The sequence below is a fragment of the Lates calcarifer genome, linkage group LG23 (genome assembly GCF_001640805.2).
Source record: "Lates calcarifer isolate ASB-BC8 linkage group LG23, TLL_Latcal_v3, whole genome shotgun sequence".
In the NCBI taxonomy this organism is placed as follows: Eukaryota; Metazoa; Chordata; class Actinopteri; family Centropomidae; genus Lates; species Lates calcarifer.
In genome coordinates this window covers 556,806-578,891 of record NC_066855.1, presented here as the reverse complement: position 1 = coordinate 578,891, position 22,086 = coordinate 556,806, and the positions used below count along the sequence as shown (strand labels likewise).

At 42.3% G+C, this 22,086-nt stretch overlaps 1 protein-coding gene across 2 annotated transcripts in view; it reads right to left on the bottom strand.

The window, feature by feature from the left end:
• ca10a (carbonic anhydrase Xa) overlaps positions 1 to 22,086 on the bottom strand; it is a 168,207-nt gene that overhangs the window by 17,628 nt on the left and 128,493 nt on the right. For both annotated transcript variants that reach the window (XM_018688391.2, XM_018688392.1), the window contains one exon: positions 3,586 to 3,771. In XM_018688391.2, the coding sequence (XP_018543907.1) occupies positions 3,586 to 3,771 (186 nt within the window). The remainder of the gene's footprint in view (positions 1 to 3,585; positions 3,772 to 22,086) is intronic.

Genomic DNA, 22,086 nt, shown 5'->3' with positions numbered 1-22,086 from the left:
AGCCTGTCCTACCCCTGCAGGATGGTGTTTATACAGGCATGTATGTTCATCAGCATAAAAACACCCACATGTCAGGTACTGATAATAAAACCTATGAATACAAATGCATGTGTAGATTTAATAAGGTGGTCACTAACATCATCAATGCACTGGTTAATCCCAACAAGGTCTGTGGTGTATGAATATTTAGACTGTGCTGATAATTCTTATTTTATCTGAGGTGTGTGTGTGTGTGTGTGTGTGTGTGTGTGTATTTCTAATTTCTACCATATGAGATGTATTTCATGTGATAGCTGTTTTTAACGTTTGAATTTTGATCTCCTACTTCCATGGGCCATGGTGTGCAATAACAAAAGACTGAACACACACACACACACACACAGAGAGAGAGAGAGAGAGAGAGAGAGAGAGAGAGAGTCAGGCAAAGAAAAAGGCATGATGAGTTAGGAGATATGAAGGGGTGATTTAAAGACGAAAGCTTTGGAGTGTTAATGCTCCCACACACACACACAGATCCCCCCCCCCCCCCCCCATCCTCCCACAGGCTGCCATTTCAGAAGGATGCTTTGCTTTAAAAAGTTTGAATATTTCTCTCTTTGTTCACGTTTCAAGGACACGCGCAGCCACCACTCATCTGCAGATGGGGGCGAGAGGGAGTCAGAGAGAGGGAGAGAGAGACTCAGAGATTTTTCTGTATTTTCGATTATGAAACACTTTATTGGACCTTGAAGTCACAGAGAAAGGCTGGGGTGGGCTATGGGGGAGGTGGTGGAGGAGGTTTTCTAGTCGCCATTTCACTCAGAAACAGTTGTCTGAGCGAGGAGAACATGGCAAAAGGGAATGGCATGTTAAAAAAAAACAGCTGGCCTTGTTTTCCCTGTGGTTTGGCAGCTCCACCACAGCTACAGCTATCAGTCTATCTGAGCAGAGCTGCCAGCTATTCTGCTGAAAAAACACTCACAGTCCTTACATTGAAAACCCCTTTAACTGCGGGGGCTGTGGCTCAGGAGGTAGAGCGGGTCGCCCACAAATTAGGAGGTCAGTGGTTTGATCCCTAACTCCACCAGTCTGCATGCTGAAGTATCTGAGGGCAAGACTACTCAACCCTGACATACCATCAGTGTGTGAATGTGTGTATGTGTTATAGACAAACATGTTGTTATTTTAACATTTCATTTTTACAATGATGATAAGAATAAATAATAAAAGATGCTTTGTTAAAGCTGTGTGTGTATCTCAAGAATAAAACATGAACTGCTGAAGAAACTACAGAGAAATTTGGAAAGGAGGTCACGATGCATGGTGTTAATGAACCCCAGCAATTCAGCATCACCAACATAAACAGGCACAACGCAGAGTTATGATTCACAGGAAGCAGAAATGTGAAAAGATTTTTTAAACATCTGAACAAATACAAGCAGAAACAGACCTGGACTGACAGCTGCACAGAACGCCAATAAGAGCACAACACATATTTAACTTATTACACTTTCTCACTAAATTTAACAGCCCCCCCTCCTCTTTTCCTCGTTATCACTGAGTTGTTTGAAACCTTCGTCCACAGTTTTCTGTGGATTCATTTTAATATTGGCAAATATGGACGTGATTAGTTGATTTACTGTAGGTCGATGTTCAGTTCTTCCATGTTGAAACCAGAATATTTAAATAGCACTTTGTTACCTGTAAATCAGCTTTCTCAGCCGTGAATAGTGTCTGCAGCGTTTTCTGTCCATCTGTGCCCAGACACAACAAACCCTGCCAATTAGATGGACAGGAGAGGCTGCACACACACAGAACCCAGGGCAGAGTAAACTGGACCAAGTGTTTCCTGCTGCTCACCAGGGTATAGAAGCCACCGAGGACACCGATGTCACGTCCTCTCTATTGTTTCTCAGAATTTGGGATTTTAGCAACCTTGAGGGAATTTACATTCAACAATTCCAAACATACACACGGTTAGTATTTTAAAGGCGTGTCTCTGTCCACTCCCAAAGGAAAGTCCTCGCTGCCAACATCACCTTTCTCCCCTCTGCTGCCTGCCTCAGGGAGGCTGAGTGCAATGTGGCGACAGCGTGACATCGTATTTCAAACATCAGTGGCAAATCTCGTCAGAGTTTCTCTACTTGACTCTGAACAACTCCTCCAACACAGTGTTCACCCACAAAGGGCAAATCAGTGACTGAAGGCAGGGGTGAAATAAAACATGAATCCCCAGAGGAAGCCTTGATATACAATAATGTGTGTCCTTTCAGGCTCGGGTTACAGCTCTCTCTCTCCTCTGCAAGATGCAGTAAACACTTGTTTTATTATGATTTGAATATCAGCTCTCAGACTCTGAGGGAGGATAAATGATTATCATTAATTATAATAAATTTGCCTGTCAAGACTGCAATTATTTTGTTGCCACACAAATTGGTTATTCATATAATGGCGGCGGTGGAATGCAGTGGCGTGAGTGACTCATGATTTTGTTGAACAATCAAAGCCAGGGAAGCTAATTGTTTCACTCGTCAAAATTTTAAAATGGCACCGAGCAACAGCATGTGTGTGTGTGTGTGAGTGTGAGTGTGTGTGTGTGTGTGAGTGTGAGTGTGTTTGCTGGGACAGAGCGATAGATGTGTGTGCCAGAGTTAAATGCTTAACTGTCACCTCCAAGACAAGTTTGTTCCTGCTGAAAGCACTGATGCAAATTACTGCCATCATGTGAAAACTCATTTGGAACATCACATGGTTCTCTGCAGATTGGGGAGAGAAATTCTGACTCATTTCAGAGTGAAAAAATCTTTTCAAAATCAAAGGTACTTGAAATGGAGATTCAGGGTATTCACCCATCGAGGACCTGTTTAGGTTATTACCTTTAAAAAAACACAAAGATGTGTTTTTAACAAACATTTAAACCTGCTCAGTTCATACGCTGAAATCCTGATCTCAGATAGAGAAGAGCTTGATTATGTTCAACGCCAGCGTTTTAAAAGTTCTTCTCCTCTATAGTAACTGTGCATGGGAACTGTGGTATGATTAACAGTAGGGAAAAGATGCTTATTGCAGGATTGTGATGGGACATGTGGCGACGTTGTACAGTATGAACATTACAGACGACTGGACGTCTGAAGAGGTCGAAGAAACTGGGCCTCGGCTGATCTGCATCTGTATGGTCTCATCTTTTACATAGTGAGTTGAATGTTACCAGACACCAGATATTTTTCTCAGGAGGCCAAAACAGAGATAAAAGGACAGTGACAGTGATCTCTGTCAGTTTCTTCTTTCTGTTTATTTTGTAGATTGATGGAGCATGGGTCTGAGACATGAGGCTGCAACACAACCAAATGTTAAAAGGGAAATACAAACATACATAGATCACCTCAGAGTGTCTGTAAAGATGGAGATGTGATTAACAGCAGTATCAAAGGGACTTCCATTTTCACCTCGATGTGTTTGGAAGCTAGATAAATACTGTCTGGCATCTTCTAGCGACCTGTACACACAGGCCTCAATGGATTTTGTGTGCACTACAGTTATCATTGTCATTTTCTATAAAAGTCCATTTCAGCTACGCCCCGTCCACAGTCAGGCCAAGACACTCACCTCTCCAGAGAAGGCCTGTCCATTCAGCAGGTGTTCAGAGCCCTGGCCGTCCTCACTGCCAAAGTGTAGCCGGATCTCCTCCAGACGATGGCTGTACGTCATTGGCCCTCCAGAGATGTTAACCAGATGCTCCTTGTCCAATCGCAGAGAAACATGGCGGCCTGTGTTGTACATCGTCCCTCCCACCTGAGAAAGAACGCATGAAGCAGACTTTAGACATGAGCTCAGCCTTTCATTTGGAATATAATTAAAAAATTACATCAGCTCGCTTTAATGAGTGTCCACAAACAAGTTCACAGGAAAGTTAAAGCTGAGTGTTGGATTTCACACAAATGCAGGACAATAATTAACAAAAAATAATTCCACTGCACATCTTCCAGGTAGATGAGGCACAGCACATGGATGAAATCCAACACTGTCTCCAGAAAGACAAAGATGTTGGCCTGATGCCTGGATTATGCTCCGTGGCTTTTTGTTGTTGTAGGTATGAGGCTTGAACAAGACCATAAAAACTGAAACTGTGCTTTAGTTGCCACGACTGCACCATTAGCACAAATGAAATACCTCAAGGTTTTTGACAATTTGTTCAGTATGATTGATATTTTTCAATTTTGCAGGCAGGGTCATTAAAACAGTTTTCTTATTATGTTGATTAAAATTGATTTCAGGTGGCGTTACAGTCCAACTAAAGGTATCTGTTGTAGGATATTAGTCGTATATAACTCACTGCTAAAATAAAGCTTTTAGGTGAAAAGCGAGTAAAATGAAAAACATCCGTTTATTTCTACACAAAAATGAAAGTTGACAAGATCTGTCAAAATTACACAAGAAAACGACGTCACAAAACCTTTCATCAGAATATTTCTATGTGGTGAAATCTTTTTAAACCTGTGGTTGTGGAACAATTACTACTGAAGTCTACTGGAGCATGGTGAAGGAGGGTTGAGTTTTGGCTGACTTCACAGAGCAGTGAATCATTTGTTTAGTAAGAGCTTAAAAAAAACAAGTGAGGAAAATCAGGTTCTCTTCAAGTCTTTCAGCTACATGAGCTTTGGTTTCAGTAATAAGGAGATGCTGTCGTCTTGCATTTTTGACGGCTTAGGAATTCAAGTTTTGGTTGAAGCCTGTATCATCACCAGAGCTTACACAGGAACAGTCCTGAGGGCTTTATTTAATTAGGCAGCAATCTGAGCAGGAGGGAGAGGCAATGTTGTAAACTGCAACAACACTTCAACAGACAAAGAGAGTGTGGAGCCTGGAGTGAAAGGAAAGGACAGGTGAACATGAGAAAAGAAAGAACTTTGCATTCAAAGGTTGAAATCACCAGAATACGCTGACAATCGATACATCGCAAGGTTTTAGGGGAAAGGTGGTTTTACAAAAGCCTGGAATAATGATCTTTATCAGCGCTCTGTTTATTTATTTATAATCAGGAGTTGTTTCAAAGCGAGGAATTGATATTCACACCACGACTCTGGGTGGACTTCCATCGCTCTTATCTGCCTCTTTCTCCTCTCCTCTTTCCACTCCTCTTGCCTTCCCTCCTCTCTTCTCCCGCTCCCTCGTTCCTTTTACCACTCGCTTTCAAAATGATCACACCCCCTCCTCTAAATTCCCAGAGAAAGAAGTCTGCCCACACATTGTAAATATTTTATAGACGCTCTGAAAAAAATCAATGATTTGAAAGAAGAAAGAGAGAGGAAGAGGGAGCGATGCAAAGAGGAGATAAGCACAGGGAGCTGGAGGAAAGAGGTGCGCTGGATTTAGAGGAGGAGAAGGTAGAGAGGAGCGAGTGAGTGAGTGAGGGGAAGTCTTTTAGGTTTCACAGCGAGGTGACACAGGTGAGGTGAGACTCATCCCCCCTTAAGAGCTCTTAAGGCAGTTATTGATGCAGCAGAAATGGTGAGGGGCCTGTGGACCAGATCAGACATGAAGACTGTCCAGCAGCCTGGCAATGAAAAACACTGGGAGGTAATACGCTAGAAATGTGCAGCAATGCAAAGGCACCTCAGATACACAACATGGTCAATGGTCAGTATGTTGATACTGGAACATTATATTTCCAAAACCACAGGCATCAATATACTGCACCTAGAAACTATAGGATGTTTCTCATCTAGCCACAGGATCATTACTGATGCTGGGAGATAAGGAATGAACTGCCACACAGCTGGAAACAGACATCATCTAAAACACCACACTTTGCTTCATTAAACTGTAAGGGACCTGGTCCAAACCATGATATGTCCTCAGACCAAAAGTTCACAACAATATGAAGCACAGAAAAGAGAACCAGCCTCCAGCCTTATATCTTCCCACTATTGTGACTGTTGCATATAGCAGTGTACACTCCGTGCACAAGATGACACTTTTTTTCCCCCAGCCAATATCTGTTGTTCAGGCTGATTGCTCATGTCAGGGTAAATGGCTTTTGGCTGGCTGGGAGGCGGGGGTAGTGAAGTGTGGTTGGAACGACAGAGGCGAGGAGCGTAATCGTGTTTGTCTTACAGTGAAACCGAGAAGCAGCGGGGACGCTAAGAGAACATGTACAGTAAAAAGCAAGTCCTCTTCTAATTGGTAATTCTTTCATCTCCCAGGATCGATAATCCCTGGCTACTGAAGTGAAGTACTCACAACAGCTAAACAGAAGAGAACATCATGGTGCAAACTGCTGCAGCTACTGAGGATAAAGAAGGCTGAGAAGTGTTATGTGATGTAATCTTAGATATGCAAATGATCAACTTGAAAAGTGGTGATTTAGAGAAAAACTAAACTGTGCTGGACCACAGATATTTCAAACGTTACAGGAGAGAGAAGGAAAACATAAGAATCATTCATATTTTAAGAGAAGTAGTGAATCCTCTGACAGAGGTTGAAAGAAATCACATTTAGCTACATTTAGCCAGCTGGTGGGAGCCACACTTGAATAAAACTTGCTTACTTCATTTGTCATGTTTCTGCTGCAACAATTACCAGACAAAGTCAGTGCAGTGGAAAGGTTGCAAACAAAGCAAAGGCACTATATTCCAATCTGCTTTCTCATTACTCTTTGGAGTCTCAACACTTCTGCAAGTAGTGAAGTAATTATTACAAGCGGGTTGTGGGGTTCATATTTTCATTCTCGGTGCTGAATGTATTTCAGAAAATCACTGGCTTTTGTGCTCTATTCATAAAAATAAATCTGGCCTGTCAGATAAGCAGAGGAATATGTGTTGCTTATATACACGGCTGTACACCAGTCAACAAAAACTCTTTCAGCTCATCTCATGTCTCAACATTATACTGATTATACTGTCTCAGCTTTTACAACAAATGGCTTCTAAATTACATCAGGAAAAGCTTTGCTGCACTTCAGTCTTTTGTTGGCAGTGGTGCCATAAACAGTATACAAATTCTGCCGTTCAACTCGTAACACTACGCTGCACATAAATATTCATGTGGCCTGAAACTGAGGCTTTTTGGTCTTTTAAGCGTTGCCACGGAGCCCCACTGCTGTCCAAAAACTATTAAAAAACACATCAGTGAGCCACTCTGTTGCACTGGGTGACATGTTCCTTCATTACCATGAACACACACTGTAGTTTATTTTGACTCAATCCCACATCCACCATCCTGCTGCCACTCACTGGAGTTAATCTGCTGCTGAAAATAGTCCCCAACAAACGCACTACTTCCTCCCATTTGAGTAATGTTTGCTAAAATCTATAGAGGCCAGCTGTTTCAGGAAATTACTGAGCCTTTTATAAAAATTAAATAATATATCTGTGACCTGTTTTTAAAGGACCGGGCAGGGAAGTCTTTTTCACAGCAGTCATTAGCAGGAAAAGCACAGATGTTATTAATAACTCTAACGATGGCTCTGCTCTAATTAAGTGTCCGATGAAGCCATGACAGTGTGACAGTGAGCCAGCATCAACTTTACCAGGACACTGAAACTACACCTGTGTGACCCTGCCTTTGAAGGGAGGGAGAGATGTGAGACAGAGGTGTCATGTCCTAAAAACAAGAGGAAGACAGTTACTGCAGCTTGTGCCTCTGATCTGACCGCTCACCAACACGGTCAGCAGTGGAAGCTGCAGCAGCAGGTGTGACACACAGGAAGCAATTAATGTACTTCAACCTGGTTGCTGTGATTTACATCAAAACCTGTGCTTCTTCCCACAGTCATAACTCATCCAGACACGACAGACATATCTTTAGAGTCAGTGTGCCTTATGCTGTCCAAGGATATTCTTCCAAGGGTATCGTTATCTCTGATGTTCATGGCAAACAAACATCCACAAATCGGCTTAGAAAACAGAGAAAAAAGGTCTCGCCTTATAACTCAAGAACTTGCCATCACATTTTAAAGTTTTCTTCAAAGTAATCCAGTAACGGTTGTTGGAGTAGCTAATTCAGTGTTGTTTTAATGGTGTCAGTGCTGGAATATGTTAGCTCAGGTTATCATACATTATAGTTCCTGTTTACGTCCCCAACTGTGTCAGTGACCCCAGACCTACACACAAGCCTCATAACCCAGAATGATCCTGTTTTAGGTGACGACCAACAAAAATTTCCACAAACACACATTTAACCAGAAGTACACACTGTCAAGCATGTGCACGTGCACGTGCATGTGCACTGACAGCTACTTCAACCCATCACAACAACAAGTGTATCAAAAACATCAAAAAGACAGAGGAAGCTGCCAACACATCGTGATTTAGATAGAAAGTGAAATCAAGCTAACAACATCAGCGCTGAGCCTGACAGCTGACACATGTCTCTCTCTCACACACACACACACACACACACACTGTTACAACAGTTCTAATAAAGAGATGCACAGCGGTGGAGGAGATCACAGTCATCAGCGATACTACAGGAACACAATGCTAGCCTTTGCATTCATGCATGCGTCTAATGTGTGTTGAGGCTTCATTAGTGTAATTGGCCCTTCGTCACAGTATTTCATGTCATGTGTCACCGCTGTGCTTCTCCTATAACCCCTCTAATACACCTCATTCTGTTCAAGCTGCCCCGGCCTGTCGAGAAGCTTCCAGGAGTGATGGAGCTGAACTGCACGCTGGTCCTCCACATTAGAGGTAATAGCTTGGCCAACGTAAACAAGTCATAAAGGAGATTGTTGACTGTCTGGGGCAGACTTGGTGGTGGTGGGCAGGTACAGTAATAGAAAGCATCAGAGGCACGCTTGTAATGAGAAAACACAGGGAACATCATCATTATGTGAGCACACAGATCAATAGAGCAATTTACCCCTTGTTACAAGAAGAAGTCTTTGCTAACTACTGTGTATGTTCAGCTATTAGGCTGCAGTGTTGCTCCATTTCCATGGAACATTTTAAATATAAGAGCCAACATTAGCTAATGAGAAAAGGTTTTAGCTGAAAGAGAATCTTAACTTTTAATATGTCAAAGTACTGATTTTACCATCACGCAGGATAAAATAGTTAAGTAGTGGAAACGGTGATAAGGTACATGAATACATTAGACAGTGACTGTGAGGAGCACACGTGCTTTAGCAACCATCAGATAGGTTTAATATCTTCCCTAAAAGCCTGCAGCTGTAAGCACTGAATCATGGCGAAAGCATAATGTATTTGATTAAAATACAAGATGACTGGTGCTCTTTCATTAAGGTGCAGATATGGAGAGTAAATGGAATGGATAGAGATAGAGGGAATGTATCTACACAACATGGGAAGGCAGGACAGAAAAAGTTGTGATGAATTAAATACAAGCACGGCTGTGTGGGCTGCAGCTCATTGAAGCTGTGGACACACATATCATTACAGCAGCTCCAGTAATGCTACATGATGAGAGTTTCAACGCAGATCCGAGGCATTAGGAAATAGATTTGAAGAGAATTAACTGTCCTATCCAGGAAAATAACAACGTCGGCAGTTTGTTCAAATCAAACCTTTCACCCTTGATTATGTTTATTGCAACAATATCTAATGCATTTCAAACACGATTGAAACAAACAAGACCATGTCTAAAGGCAAAAGTATCTTTATCTGAATGGCCAGTGTTGAAGGTGGTGCAATAAAGAGTGATGTGATGAAAGGAAATTCCTTTCATGGTATAAATGGGGATACCAGAGAACACTTTTGGCAGTCATGGTGTTTAAGGAAGGAACGGTCTTGTGTTCAGGTCATCCATTTACAAAAATAAACTAATAACTATATAAATCCTCAAATCAAACCATCTGTATTGCACAGGACTACAAGCTAAAACACTGGCTCATACCTGTGTGTCAGAGTATGAACCTAGCAGATCTTTTCCTCCCATCTGAAAGTCTCTGAACAGTCAAACTAGGCTGTTAAACCATGTGGGTAGAGTGAGCAGTAATTAATTCAGTCTCCTGTAAAACATTAGCAATGCAATCAAGCTCCAGTTCCTCAGGGGCCTAATTTATAAATATGTTCTTGGATTTCATTTTTAACTTAACTTTTAACTGAACTTTAACACATTCACATCATCAACACATCCTATGTACTGAAAATATATTAGAGACCGTAGCTCCCCAGGAGTCCTCCGGTTACAGTCTGTGTAAGAGCAGGAGGCTGGGTAGACGAGCTGAGAATGGTTTCCCTGACAGTCTCTCTGTATTCACATTTGTATAATCACATTTGATTGTAGGATTCCTACAGAGTATAATGGGCAGTGTTAAAACTAAACCCACAAACACTTTGAATCAAATTGCAGCGAAAGCACAAAATGCACAAAATCCAAATAATACATTTCTCCTTTCAGTAATTCCCTAAATTGTTGGCTGTTGAGAAAAGAAGGCTTGTGAATCCTGCTGCAGAGGCTCTGGGCTCCTTTAATGTGACAGCCTAACAGCCTCCTTGAAAACAGGGGACTATCCTTCCCCCTTTAATCACATTAGAAGAAAGTGGTCAGGGGAACACGTGTGGTTTAGAAAACGATTATGCTACAGTTTTAATTCTCAGCACCTCTCTGTGCCTTTAAAGCTACGAGCAGATTCCTTTTAGTCTCAGTCTGGAAGCATACGTTTGTCTTTGTGTCCATGATTATCTGGAGACGTCTGATGTGCCAGAATAGTGAATTTCAAAAAGGCTGTTGGAGCATCTCCCAGATCTGGCCATCAAGATGATGGCACTTTAGGATAACTTCTTATGTCACCAAAACAAGTGAAATAAAATGCACTGGGACTGGAGTTAAAGGAGGCTGTTCATTCAGCATGCCAGTCTAAGTACCTGTCTCAAACACTAACCATGGTCGTCGAGGGATCATCAGTTAAAGTCCACTCTAAAGACTGAGAATCAGTTTGGATAGGTATCTCTTTTTCTGCAGCTCTTTCATTTGGTCCAAGCGTTCAACTATTCTTCAGTCCAACACCTAGGTTATTCCAGGCCAGTTATTTTGAACCCTGGAGCGGTTTCTCCCTTTGTTGGGTTTGTTTGGACTCGTGAGAACACAGCAATCACAGTCGGGTGCAGACCAAATCAATTGGATTGAGCTCTTGTTGACAAGGAGGTTTCTTGGTACATTTCCAAACCAAGCCGGGAGCTTTGTTTTGGACTGACAACGTGACTGGAGTGTGATACCACTATTCTTAGTCCTGCACAATTTAGTGAAGTCTGCATGATGTCTTAAAATACTAATTATTTGCTCCATGTATGAAATGTGCAAAACCCTTATGCTCATGACGAAGACACAAGGCTCGTCGAGGCTGTGAAGATCTGGGGCTGGATGAGTTCACATGTTTACTTTCAACTCTGGCAGCTCCCAACTGACACCAAGACATTTTCATGTTGTGTGAAGCTGTGAAGAACGTTTTTATCAACATGTCCTGAAGTACGGAGCATCTACATGGTATCTATTGGCTAGCAAAAGTCAGCAATAATCTTGAAGGAATACTTAAAAAAATGTTTACTTGCATTCTTTTGTGAAGTAAGATAAGAAGATTGAAATCAGTCTCACTTCTATCCGTTAAGGGCAGAGTTGGAGGGAGGGGAAAACAGCAAACCTTGTCCAAAGTTAAAAAATACCTTCCAACACCTCCAAAGCTCACTAATTAACACCAACCACTCTTTCCAAAAACAATGTCACTGGAACAACTCACTGTTACAGAAATAGTCCCTATGAGAACTGTTGACAGTGTGTTCTGTGAACTATAAGTAACGGGAACACGGTTTCTTGACATGACAGAGTTGAGTTGAAATGAAACTTTTCAGTGCGGTGAGAAGCTGAACCAGCACACCTATAGGCAGTTTAGAGTCACCAATGAATCTAACCTGCATGTGGAAGGTTTACCTGGTGAGAATCCACAGGCACCGGGAGAACATGTAAACTCCACACAGAAAAGCCCCAGGCGTTCAAACCTGGAACCTTTCTGTGAGTAGACGTGTGAACAAGGTAAATATTACCATGTTAGAATGTTAACATTAGTATTTATCTCAAAGTGCAGCCTCACAAAGCTGTAAACTCGGGTCTGTGAACCAAAGACAACATCCTTTATATCTGAATATTCAGCTCTTAGCAGATCAGTTTGTCTCAACTCAGCTCGCTGCTGAATTCATCCCCTCTTCTTACCTAGCCTAATTGCTTGATGATGAGTGGCCACTGCTTCGACCCTCAGTCCTCTGCTGGGTCCAACTCTCCTCCTCAGCTTATCACTCTCTTTGTCATTCCTGCCACGGCACTAGCGTTCAGTACAGAGTCAGCCGGCCAGATTAGCTGTCTGTAACTACTGCTGGAAATCAAATAACAGCTGATAAGGTAGACAGGGGTAAGACGAAAAAAGCTGGGCATAATGTCATAGCTTTTCTGTCTGAGCAGATGATTGCAATCAAAATACTGGACAAGGGCTCTGTTTGGAATTCAATAAGGGTACGAGAGAGTTCAGCCTGTTCCAGAATTTAAAAGTTCTCTCCGCTTTGCCAAGGTCATATATACATATAAAGTGTACAAGTATTGAGAGGGTGAATAAAAATAATAGACTTTTTCTTCACTCCCACTTTTCTGACATTGTAGCGCTTACCTCAGGGCAAAGACAGACAAAGGCAGCCAATAGCTTTGATGAAAGACAGGTACGATGATAAATATTTGATGCTATTGACTGGTTGTTGTGCTCAGAATGAGAGTTATGGAACTAGTATATCCTAACATAATAAAAGGTAGTTTCTTGCCAGCAAACTGACTCTGTACAGTAATCAATGGAGAAGGTGATTTCAGGTCTAAAAGCGGATACGAAGTCGATACGTCGATCTAGAAATATTTTGGAAACCTGCTGAGTCGGGTAATAAAAGGAAGCTTTTAAATGCAATTAGCTCTGAACATCAGGGAAACAGTTTTAACAAATCCTGTGACGCAGTTAGAAGAATGAAACTTTAGAATGAATCATATAGTGAGCTGTGGATTCATATAACTTATCCTATACAATGTCTGGTTTTAGAATAAAATAGAACTTGTATTTTCTAATATCAATATCAAACTAACCTCAAACAGTTTCTGAAACCATCTGGCTGTCATTTTCTTTTACTATGATTCCCTTCCCGAGCAAGTCTTTCTGGGGAAGAAAAAAGAAATAAAGAGCAGAGAGGAAGATGAAGCTTTTCCAGCCTTCTATTCCTAGAATCAGCTTCATCAGTATCAGTGCTTTCTGGCTGAGTGAGAGTGTGCAGGTGTAAAGTGGCATCCGTCGAGCCCCTGATTAAGACCGAGGCCATGCCAGCGAGATGACAGCGCAGCAGAAGCCCGGTAGGAAGTGGTGCTCTGGAACCTGTCCCACAATGCCATCTGTTTTCTCATGAGCCACGTCATGGAGGGTGGATGGAGGGAGAGTGGCAGCGAGGCTTCACACAAGTGATGAAACAGAAACACTCATGTGGTTAGATGCACACACAAACATGAGCGTGTGCAGACACAGTGTAAACTCCCATGTAAAAGGACTTTTCTTTGACTTTCTTTCTGACTGCAGTGGTGGAGAGTGACTCTATGTAAAACTGCACTAACCAAGACTTGGATTATTATTGGGTGGACTGTAGTAGTGTTAAGCTGCCTCTGGTGGTGGTGTAAGACGGAGGATCTGGTGGATCTATGGAAACCCTCTCAGTTTAGAGACACACAGGCTTGAACACTATAACGTGAAAATTAAAATTCCTTCCATCACCACAAGCACCTGTCGTGGCTGCGTATTTCACTGCAGAATCAAGATTCTGGTTCTAACTCTGTGCACATACTGAACCACAAGGAATGAGTTCTGGCTCGGATATCCTGTATGCACCTGTGTGACACTCACACAGGGGTCTTGAACCCTCAAACATACCCCACTGCTCACTGGGTAGAGGAGGAAAGGAGGTCAGGATTAAATTAAATTAGTGTCAGAATACTCGTCTGCTCGCAGCTCTCTGCTGGAGCTCTGGAAGCTGCTCTGATTGTAGTGGCATCCTCATTAGCATTCAGAGGGAGTGCAGGTCTGCATAGCTGCTGTCGGCCTACTTATCATTGTGGGGTGGTTAAGAAGCAGAGCCATATGTGTGCGTCAGCCTGCATGAAGTGCTATATCTTATCTCTCTGTGAAGATCTGGATTCATACCACAGCTCTAGCGGGTCCAACAGCAGACTACTTCAGGAAATTGCAGAGGCCATTTTTCAAGTGGAAAGAACCGTATTTGTGTTTTGCTCAGTCGTGCTCTGTGTGCTTGGTGTTCTGAGGGGTTTAGAAAGCACTTGAGCAGAACAGAGCCTAAGAGTAACTATTGTAATGACTGAGCTCGGAAGGCTTTAATTTAAAAATGACTTTAGCAACCTAACACATTTGAAGATGAAGGACATTAAACCCAAACAGATTATGGCGCTGACATACTGTACTGTCATGCTGTTTGGGATTTAACTTGTAAAGCACAGTACCTGAGGAGGGAGAGCTTTATGAGTAATCACAAACGACATAAAATGAAGAAATAACATTATCATTTTGCTGCACTGCAATTCAGTGAGAAGATAGAGAGGTAAAGTGGAAAAAGAGGGATGAGTCTGGAGGAAAATAGCGAGGGTGGGGATGGAAAGTGAATCAAAGAGATGGAGAAAAAACTTGTCCTCATAATGTGTCTTAAAATAGGGGAGGTCGCCCACGCAGACTCTTTGCTCCTGGGTACTTGGCTCTGATTTATTTATTTTGTTTGTGGTAAGGAGCGATCCACTGGGGACTGTATAAAGGGAAAGTCCTATACCTGGCCCTCAGGCTCTCTTTATGTGGCTAAGGCAGCAGTAACTCTAAATTTAAACCCTCTGATTTTTCACATCGTTATCACTCTGCCTCTTTTCTGGAAGCGTGAACTGAAAACGACCACAGAGTTGGTTTCCTAGTGGCTGGAGTGTGTTTCAAAGCTCCGAATCACAGAGAAACCTTCTGATCTGAGTCGTGTAAAGCCCCTGGACAGTAGAGGCCTGTGGGACTGCACTGCAATAGAGTAAAGACTGCAGACAACAAGTTCCAGCGTGATTTGTACCAGATTCACGGTTAGTGTTCACATCTCGAGGCTACAACAGAAAAAGACTGGCAAGGTTAGGACTATCGACAAGAAGAAACAAGAGAAAAAGAAGCGAGATAGCCTCTGAAATGAGTGTGTGCTAAGTGGGGGAGAGATGAAAGATGAGGTTCAGGGATGCTGCTCGACGTGCTGGATGCACAGCTCAAAACACAGCGGAATCAAAGAGAACTGAACTGCCGAAACAAAGGGAGGAAGAAAGCGAGGAAGGCAGGAAAGCAGAGGGATTCTATCGTTTTAAAGCTCTCTCACTTCGTCTGCCGGCGGTTGAAGTGGGGACACTGAAGTTGAAGGGCTTGTTGCAGAGTCCTTGACTCATTAACACTAGAAACAAGTAACAGTGGCAAAGAAGCAGGTGGTTTAGTCAACGGTTTCAAAGTTTATTCTGTGGCTGCTACGCTGCAGTCCTGTTTGAATACTGATTTAAAAGAGTGTAAATATTTTATGAGCATTTCTCTTTTGCCAGAACCAGACTACAACATTTGTGTTCAGAGATGGTCACTACATCAGATTAGATGATCACGGTCAAATGTTTCTGTTGTGGTCTGATTAGAAAATCCCAAGTCTTTAGTTATATTCCATTATTCCTCTTGTAATGTTGTTATGTCCCACTCCAACAAAGAAATGTAAACACAGAATTCTTCAATAATATTATGTAGAAAAGGTAAAGATGCCATTACTGTTTTAAAGGCACTAAATAGTCTCTATTGATCAGTAAAGGAAATACAACAACTGAATGGTCTTTTCAACTAATGAAGAAAAGCAGTCAATCAATTAAGTGAAGTGGATTCAGTTTTTCCAAACGTCAGTGAGGTCAGCCTTAGAAATGCAGAAGTCCTTGGCTGACTGAGGGATGATGTTACACCACTGGTCGGCCTGCTGAGTGTTGGCTGTTACTGAATTGTGTTGGAGTATTTCTTGTGCTGGGGGTCTGGTCATTCTGAAGCTAACAATAGAGCACTCCTGGTGCTGTGGTGGCGCAGAACAGAGACTTTGATTGTGTAGAAAAACACTATATATATCAGACTTTAATGAATCTGCTGCCTACACATGAGGTGCATTCACTATATACATATCCTGGGGAGGATTATTAACAGTGAGAGGAGATTTAGATTTGTTGATGATCAAACACTGACGGAGTGGACCTCTGCTACTGTACTATTCCAGCACTACCTCAGCCTACCTCTGCTCGCCAGTCCCTGATTAGTGATTCCCTTTCAGCTCGGCCTCTCATGGACTGGCATCCCCAGCTACCTGGGATTTTGTGCTGCAGCCAAGAACAATGTGAGTAATATAGAGCCAGAATCTGGGCTGCACAAAAAAACTGAACTAGATAGTAATAATCACCCAAATGAATTCCTGGATTTCCACATAGACAGCAGGCTTATATTTCTAGTTATTACATGAAAACCCCCGCAGTTGCACCAGGATATAATAACAACCTGGATTTATAGAGCTGTGTAGGTGTTGCTTTAAAAAAACACACACACACACTGGTAGTGCAGAAGTCTGGTGCAGCCCTATTTGAAATAGGTTTGAGGCTTATGATTGCAGCTCCAATATAGTCCAAAAAACGAAACCTCTGACTGCAGTAGTAACACATGCAGAAACAGTCTGTCACAACATTAGACCACATTAGTAAAAAGCCTGATGAAGAGGGCAGTCCTACAGAGATGAGCTGCTGGTGGGAAACATGTATGTAAAGCTCAAATTCATCACACACATGGATAAAACATTTACACACATTTCTCCTCGTATCTGTGCGACACACAAACCTGAGAGTAACTCTGAATACAGGTACTGCTGCAGCAGCCTACTTACATAGATCATACACGAAATGAAAGAGACCCAAGCTACTTGACCTGTTATATATTAAATAAAAAACCACTAAAGAAGAATAAAAGGTTACTCAAATTAGCGTGAGTAATGTGGAATGGGTTCTCCATGGTGATGAAGCCACAGAGATTTATCACCAGCCTCTGCAGGTCCCCTCAGTACAGAGATCTTTAGCCCATTTTAGCTTGTGTTATGGTTTTTATGGCAGATAGGCAAAGTTAGCAACGAGCTGGCTAACACAGTGAGAGCATTAGCAGCTAAAGAGACAGAGATCTTTTTCAGTGGAGACCAAAGCAAAACTGAAATGACTTAATCAGAGGTCTGAGAGGTTTTAGAGACTGAAATGTATTTGCCCTCATAGATTCCTGATAATGTGAGGTTGTTGCTAGGTGACTGAGACATCAACACGCCAGTCACACTGCATTTCCAGCACCCCAAGGCCACTGACCACTGATCCATGGAACACACTGAGATGGTCAGGGTCAATATCTCTTAACGGTCGTGCTAATGCTGGATCGATACCCAGTGGCATCCCCAGCTTCCTTGAGAGCCGACGCTAATCGATCGCGGCAACCGATCCAAGTTGACTAGCAGTGCTAATGTCAGTCAATGGGGATAGCTGGGCGGCAGCTGTATCGAGGTAATCACTTCTCGATATCTGTAATGTGGAAATGATGGCCGTCATTAGGCATGTCTGGTCAGACGCTGATGGATGTTGCCAGTATCCACCGCCGCTGACGAGCAGCTGAGATGTAGCACTGCCCCGCCCTTCTGTGTTGAAATGATTCCAGTAAAACGAGGAGAGAAGTGGGTTGTCCAAACAGATAAGATAACTTGGACACATCTGACAGCACATTCTTCATCCTGCTGCATCCTCTGCTGTGTGTGCCTAACTTATTCAGACAGCAGTGACATCATTATGCAGGACGTCGCTGTCAACTTTGAAACTGAAAAACCGATTTGCGTCAAATTCATGCTTCAATATTCATTCAAAGTGGAAGGAGGTGTGCTTTAGACAGTATTGAGCCATATCACCGTCTATCCTCTCAAATCCATTAAGGTAAAACTCCCTCCACTCCTCCACTGTATTGGCATTCTGATGGGGAGCATCCTTTTTAGCACACCTCTACCTCTTTCTTTTTCCACCTTTATTCCTAAACAACGCATTGAAAGTAAAACATCAATGCCTTGTCTTTGGGGAGAGCACAGAGCGAGCACCAGAGCAAGCTTTGAACCTTTAAAACCTTCCTGTGAATAACACCGAGATCAATCCCCTCCAAAAATACAGGCACACACATTCACACACAATTGGGAAGCCACACGCATACACAATGTGCACACACACACACACACACACACACACCGTCATACCCCTGGGATCCTTCCAGCTTACTAGGATGCTAAACCGGCTGAGAGATGCTCACCACGACGGGATAATGCTAAATCATTACCACACACTCAGCCTGAACACACACACACACACACACACACACACACAAGCATACATCCTCCATTTTGTGTAGAAAGAAAGAAAGACTGATTTTCTCTTCCTTTAATAAAAGAATAGTTTTTTAAAACAGAATAATAGTTGGAGAATAGTTAAGGCTCCATGTCAGGATGGAAGCAGACTGAACACTGTTACAACAAACACACACGTTTGACACAATGACACAAATCTTTTCCTTTCATTATTCATGCAGATTTGACACTAGACTGTTTTAGACAGGACTCTAGACTGTATGTATATGGAGGGTGTCTGTGTGTGTGTGTGTGATGGCCCAGTGTCTCTCTCTCTTTTTCCTCTTGTCTCTGTATGTTTACAATATAGATTCAGAGCTCATCATGTGATACAGTCACTGAAGACGAACGACTGTGAATCGGTGAAGACGTTTCTCTGAGCGTCACAAATGAAATTAGTAATCAGAATTTGATCCATTCAGTCCAAAAACATTTGGAAAGTCCAGCAGAACCATGTGGGCGGGGAGCCAACAGGAAGTCAGGGGCTCGTCTGTTGGAAGTCTTTGACTCGGACATGCGTGCTTCCAGCAAGCTCAACTGGATTTACACTAATACACACACTCTGTGGGGCTGGAAACAGTGGACACATGGCAGAGGTATGTGCCAAGTGAGCAACTTTCATTCCTTAATGCATCCATGGTGTTCTGCTGTAACAAAGGTGGGGCTGGTTTATGAGATGAGGGCCTGCTGTCACAGGGGGCACAAGTGAAAATGAGGTGCGGTCTGCAGCTGGGTGTTGGTGGGGGCATGTTGCAGATGCTGGTTCCTTTCATTACTGTCTCATTTTGTTGATGGAAGAGGTCCCCTCCAGGACTCTGACCTGAGTGTCTCAGTCCCAAAGCCAAGTCTTAACATCTTCATTACTCACTCTAACTCTGCTCCAGCTGAGACAGTCTCTGTGTGGATTTATTTATTTCAAAAATAGTTAAAACACCAAGTGACTGTGTTTCATTATCATGTTTATTGTGTCAGTTTTGGAGATATTTTGCTGCACATCATCTGTATATGGTCCAATATACATCTGTATATGGTCCAATATACATCTGTGGAAAGAGTGCAGTGCAGGACGTCTCCAACTAACTGAGGCTCTGTTCTGTTTTTACAAAGAAAGAAAAGGAATATAGAAAAATGGAGGACATTTAAACCAAGTCGCACACACTGAAGCCTGAGGGAAATATGGTTCTGCTCCAGCACACACACACACACACACACACACACACACACACACACAACATACACACACTCCTCATGCTTACTCTGTGGTACACTCATGTGCACTAGTGGGAGCAAGGGAGTCGATTCATAATCATATATGCATCCACGCATGACCACACACACACACACACACACACACACACACACACACCTCTCCCACTGTGATGTAGGGGCAGAACCTTTTCACCTCTCTAAGAGTGCCATCAAATCTCAAAGTACGTCAGCGTCTGCTCTCAGAGGAATGAAACCTCAGCAGGTCGTCCTGATGCTCAGAACAAATCTTCCTGCACTGACTGTGTTTACATCTGTGTGTTCTGCGGATTCTAAATAGAGCATGTATATGGACGCATAGTTTCACACCCTTCCCTGCCACATTATCACCTCTGTCTCTGTGGCTTTGTAACAGCTTGCTTGTATTATAGAAGCTGTGCTTTTCTGTATATAGGTTACTGTATGTGTGTGTGTGTGAGTGAGAGAGAGAGAGAGAGAGTTTATTGCTGGGACACTTATCCCTGCATCAGTTGGCCTCTGTGCCAACCACCAACCAGCTGTCACTGTGAGCTCTTCACACACACTCACACACACACACACACTCTGACCCTCTCTCACTAGATTTGTGCTATACTGCTCTCCAGGGCCGCCTGGATGATATGCATCACTTGAACTGTGGTATTCTGGGACTAAAAGCCAAATGTGGTTTAACTTTAAAGACAGAGTTCTAGTTTTGATTAAAAAGAGGCAGAGTGAGGTCCTGTCTGTCCTGGTGTCAGGGTTCAGACACTGGGTCTGTTTGTGGGAATGCAGAGGCACCACATGTGCACTGACAGAGAACCAAATATAAAAAATATCTAAATATATAATCCTCTAAATTCCCATTTTTTAATCAGGAATTTACTTCACTTGTTTCAAACTATGGAAGAAGATTGAAAACTAATATTCTACAATAAAAACTGTACAACACACACATTTACATTGCTGTAAGTGGAGATACACTGATTTAAATTCAATATTTTACCTCTTTTCTGGGCTCTTTATTTTTACTTTACTCCTTGCATTTTTACGTAAACATTCATGAACTATATTTTTTAGGTTTATTTAGTCATCGCTGTTAAAAGGGACCAGATGCAATGATTTGAATTTCATTCAGTTATTCAGTCTGGTGTAGTTTTGAATGACAGTAAAGACGTTTTGAGGCTGAAGAACGTTAGAAAATTTCTGGCTCTGTGATTAAAAGTCAAAGGTACTGGGTAATGCACATAACATAGTCTGCTGGAAATGAACAGGGTCCAGAGATCTGGAAGTAAAACAGCTCCTCCTGCTTCACAGCACAATGGAAAATCAAAGGCACAAACTGTGTCCATAATACTACTGAATACACAGTGAATCCAGCGGAGCAGTGCAGTAAGAAATGTCCGACTGACAAGTGTAAAAATGAGTTTGATCTCTGTGAATATGCTATTTGACTCAAACCATTCGTAGATTAAGATCAGGGAAAGAAAGTGCAGGCAAGGTTCCTCTGCATGTATCTCTAGCTACTGTCTAAAAGATATTTCTTAGACATGTCTGTTTCATTCTGTGTAACCGTTACATCAACAGCCAGTGGCATAATTAGACAGTGAGAACAATCTCTCCCATTCACGACTGATCTGAAGAACAGATTTTCTTTTTTCAGAGGAGGGAAAGAAGCAAAGAGGAAAACATTCAGTTTTGAATTAAGGATCAATTCCGAATCATTTCTGTGACTACTGTGCAGTGTTTTGTTTCTGATTGCGATAATAATGTGCTCTGAGTATGATTTCATCACTGTAGCAGGTTTCATCTCCACTTTAACAGCTAATGAGTCTCATGGGCAGTATTTGGTGCCGTTTGATTCTGCTGATGGAAAAACGGCAAGTTACCAGAAACAACTAAAATATAAAGTCAACTTTTTTATTTAAATTGTAGAAGAGACTTTAATATTTCATGTGTTCAGAAACACTCAGGTTATAAACACAAGTAAACTTTCAAATGTACATTTACAGTGAGGGAAAACAGGAACAGTTCTGTGTATGTGTTTCATTCAGGAGCCTGTGACAAAGATGAAGAATGAATTAAATGAATGCAGCTGTCTCTAATGCTGTCTATTGTCCAGTCTATTCTGTTTGATCAATCTGGCTTGTGACCATTAATTAGATTCTTTTTACCGAGGGATTTATCAAATAATTTGACCTCCCTGGTCTCAGATATAAAAACTAAATGAGATTCTAGGAGGTCCAGTTTAATGCAACAGGAACGGCTTATGAAGTGCAAATGAGTACTGGTTTGAGTACTGCGCAATCTTCAGACACACCTGTTGCCTCAATCATAAAACAATGATGAGAACAAGAGCATCCCTGGGGTCTGTGTGTTCACTTTACCCAACAATCATCAGTCA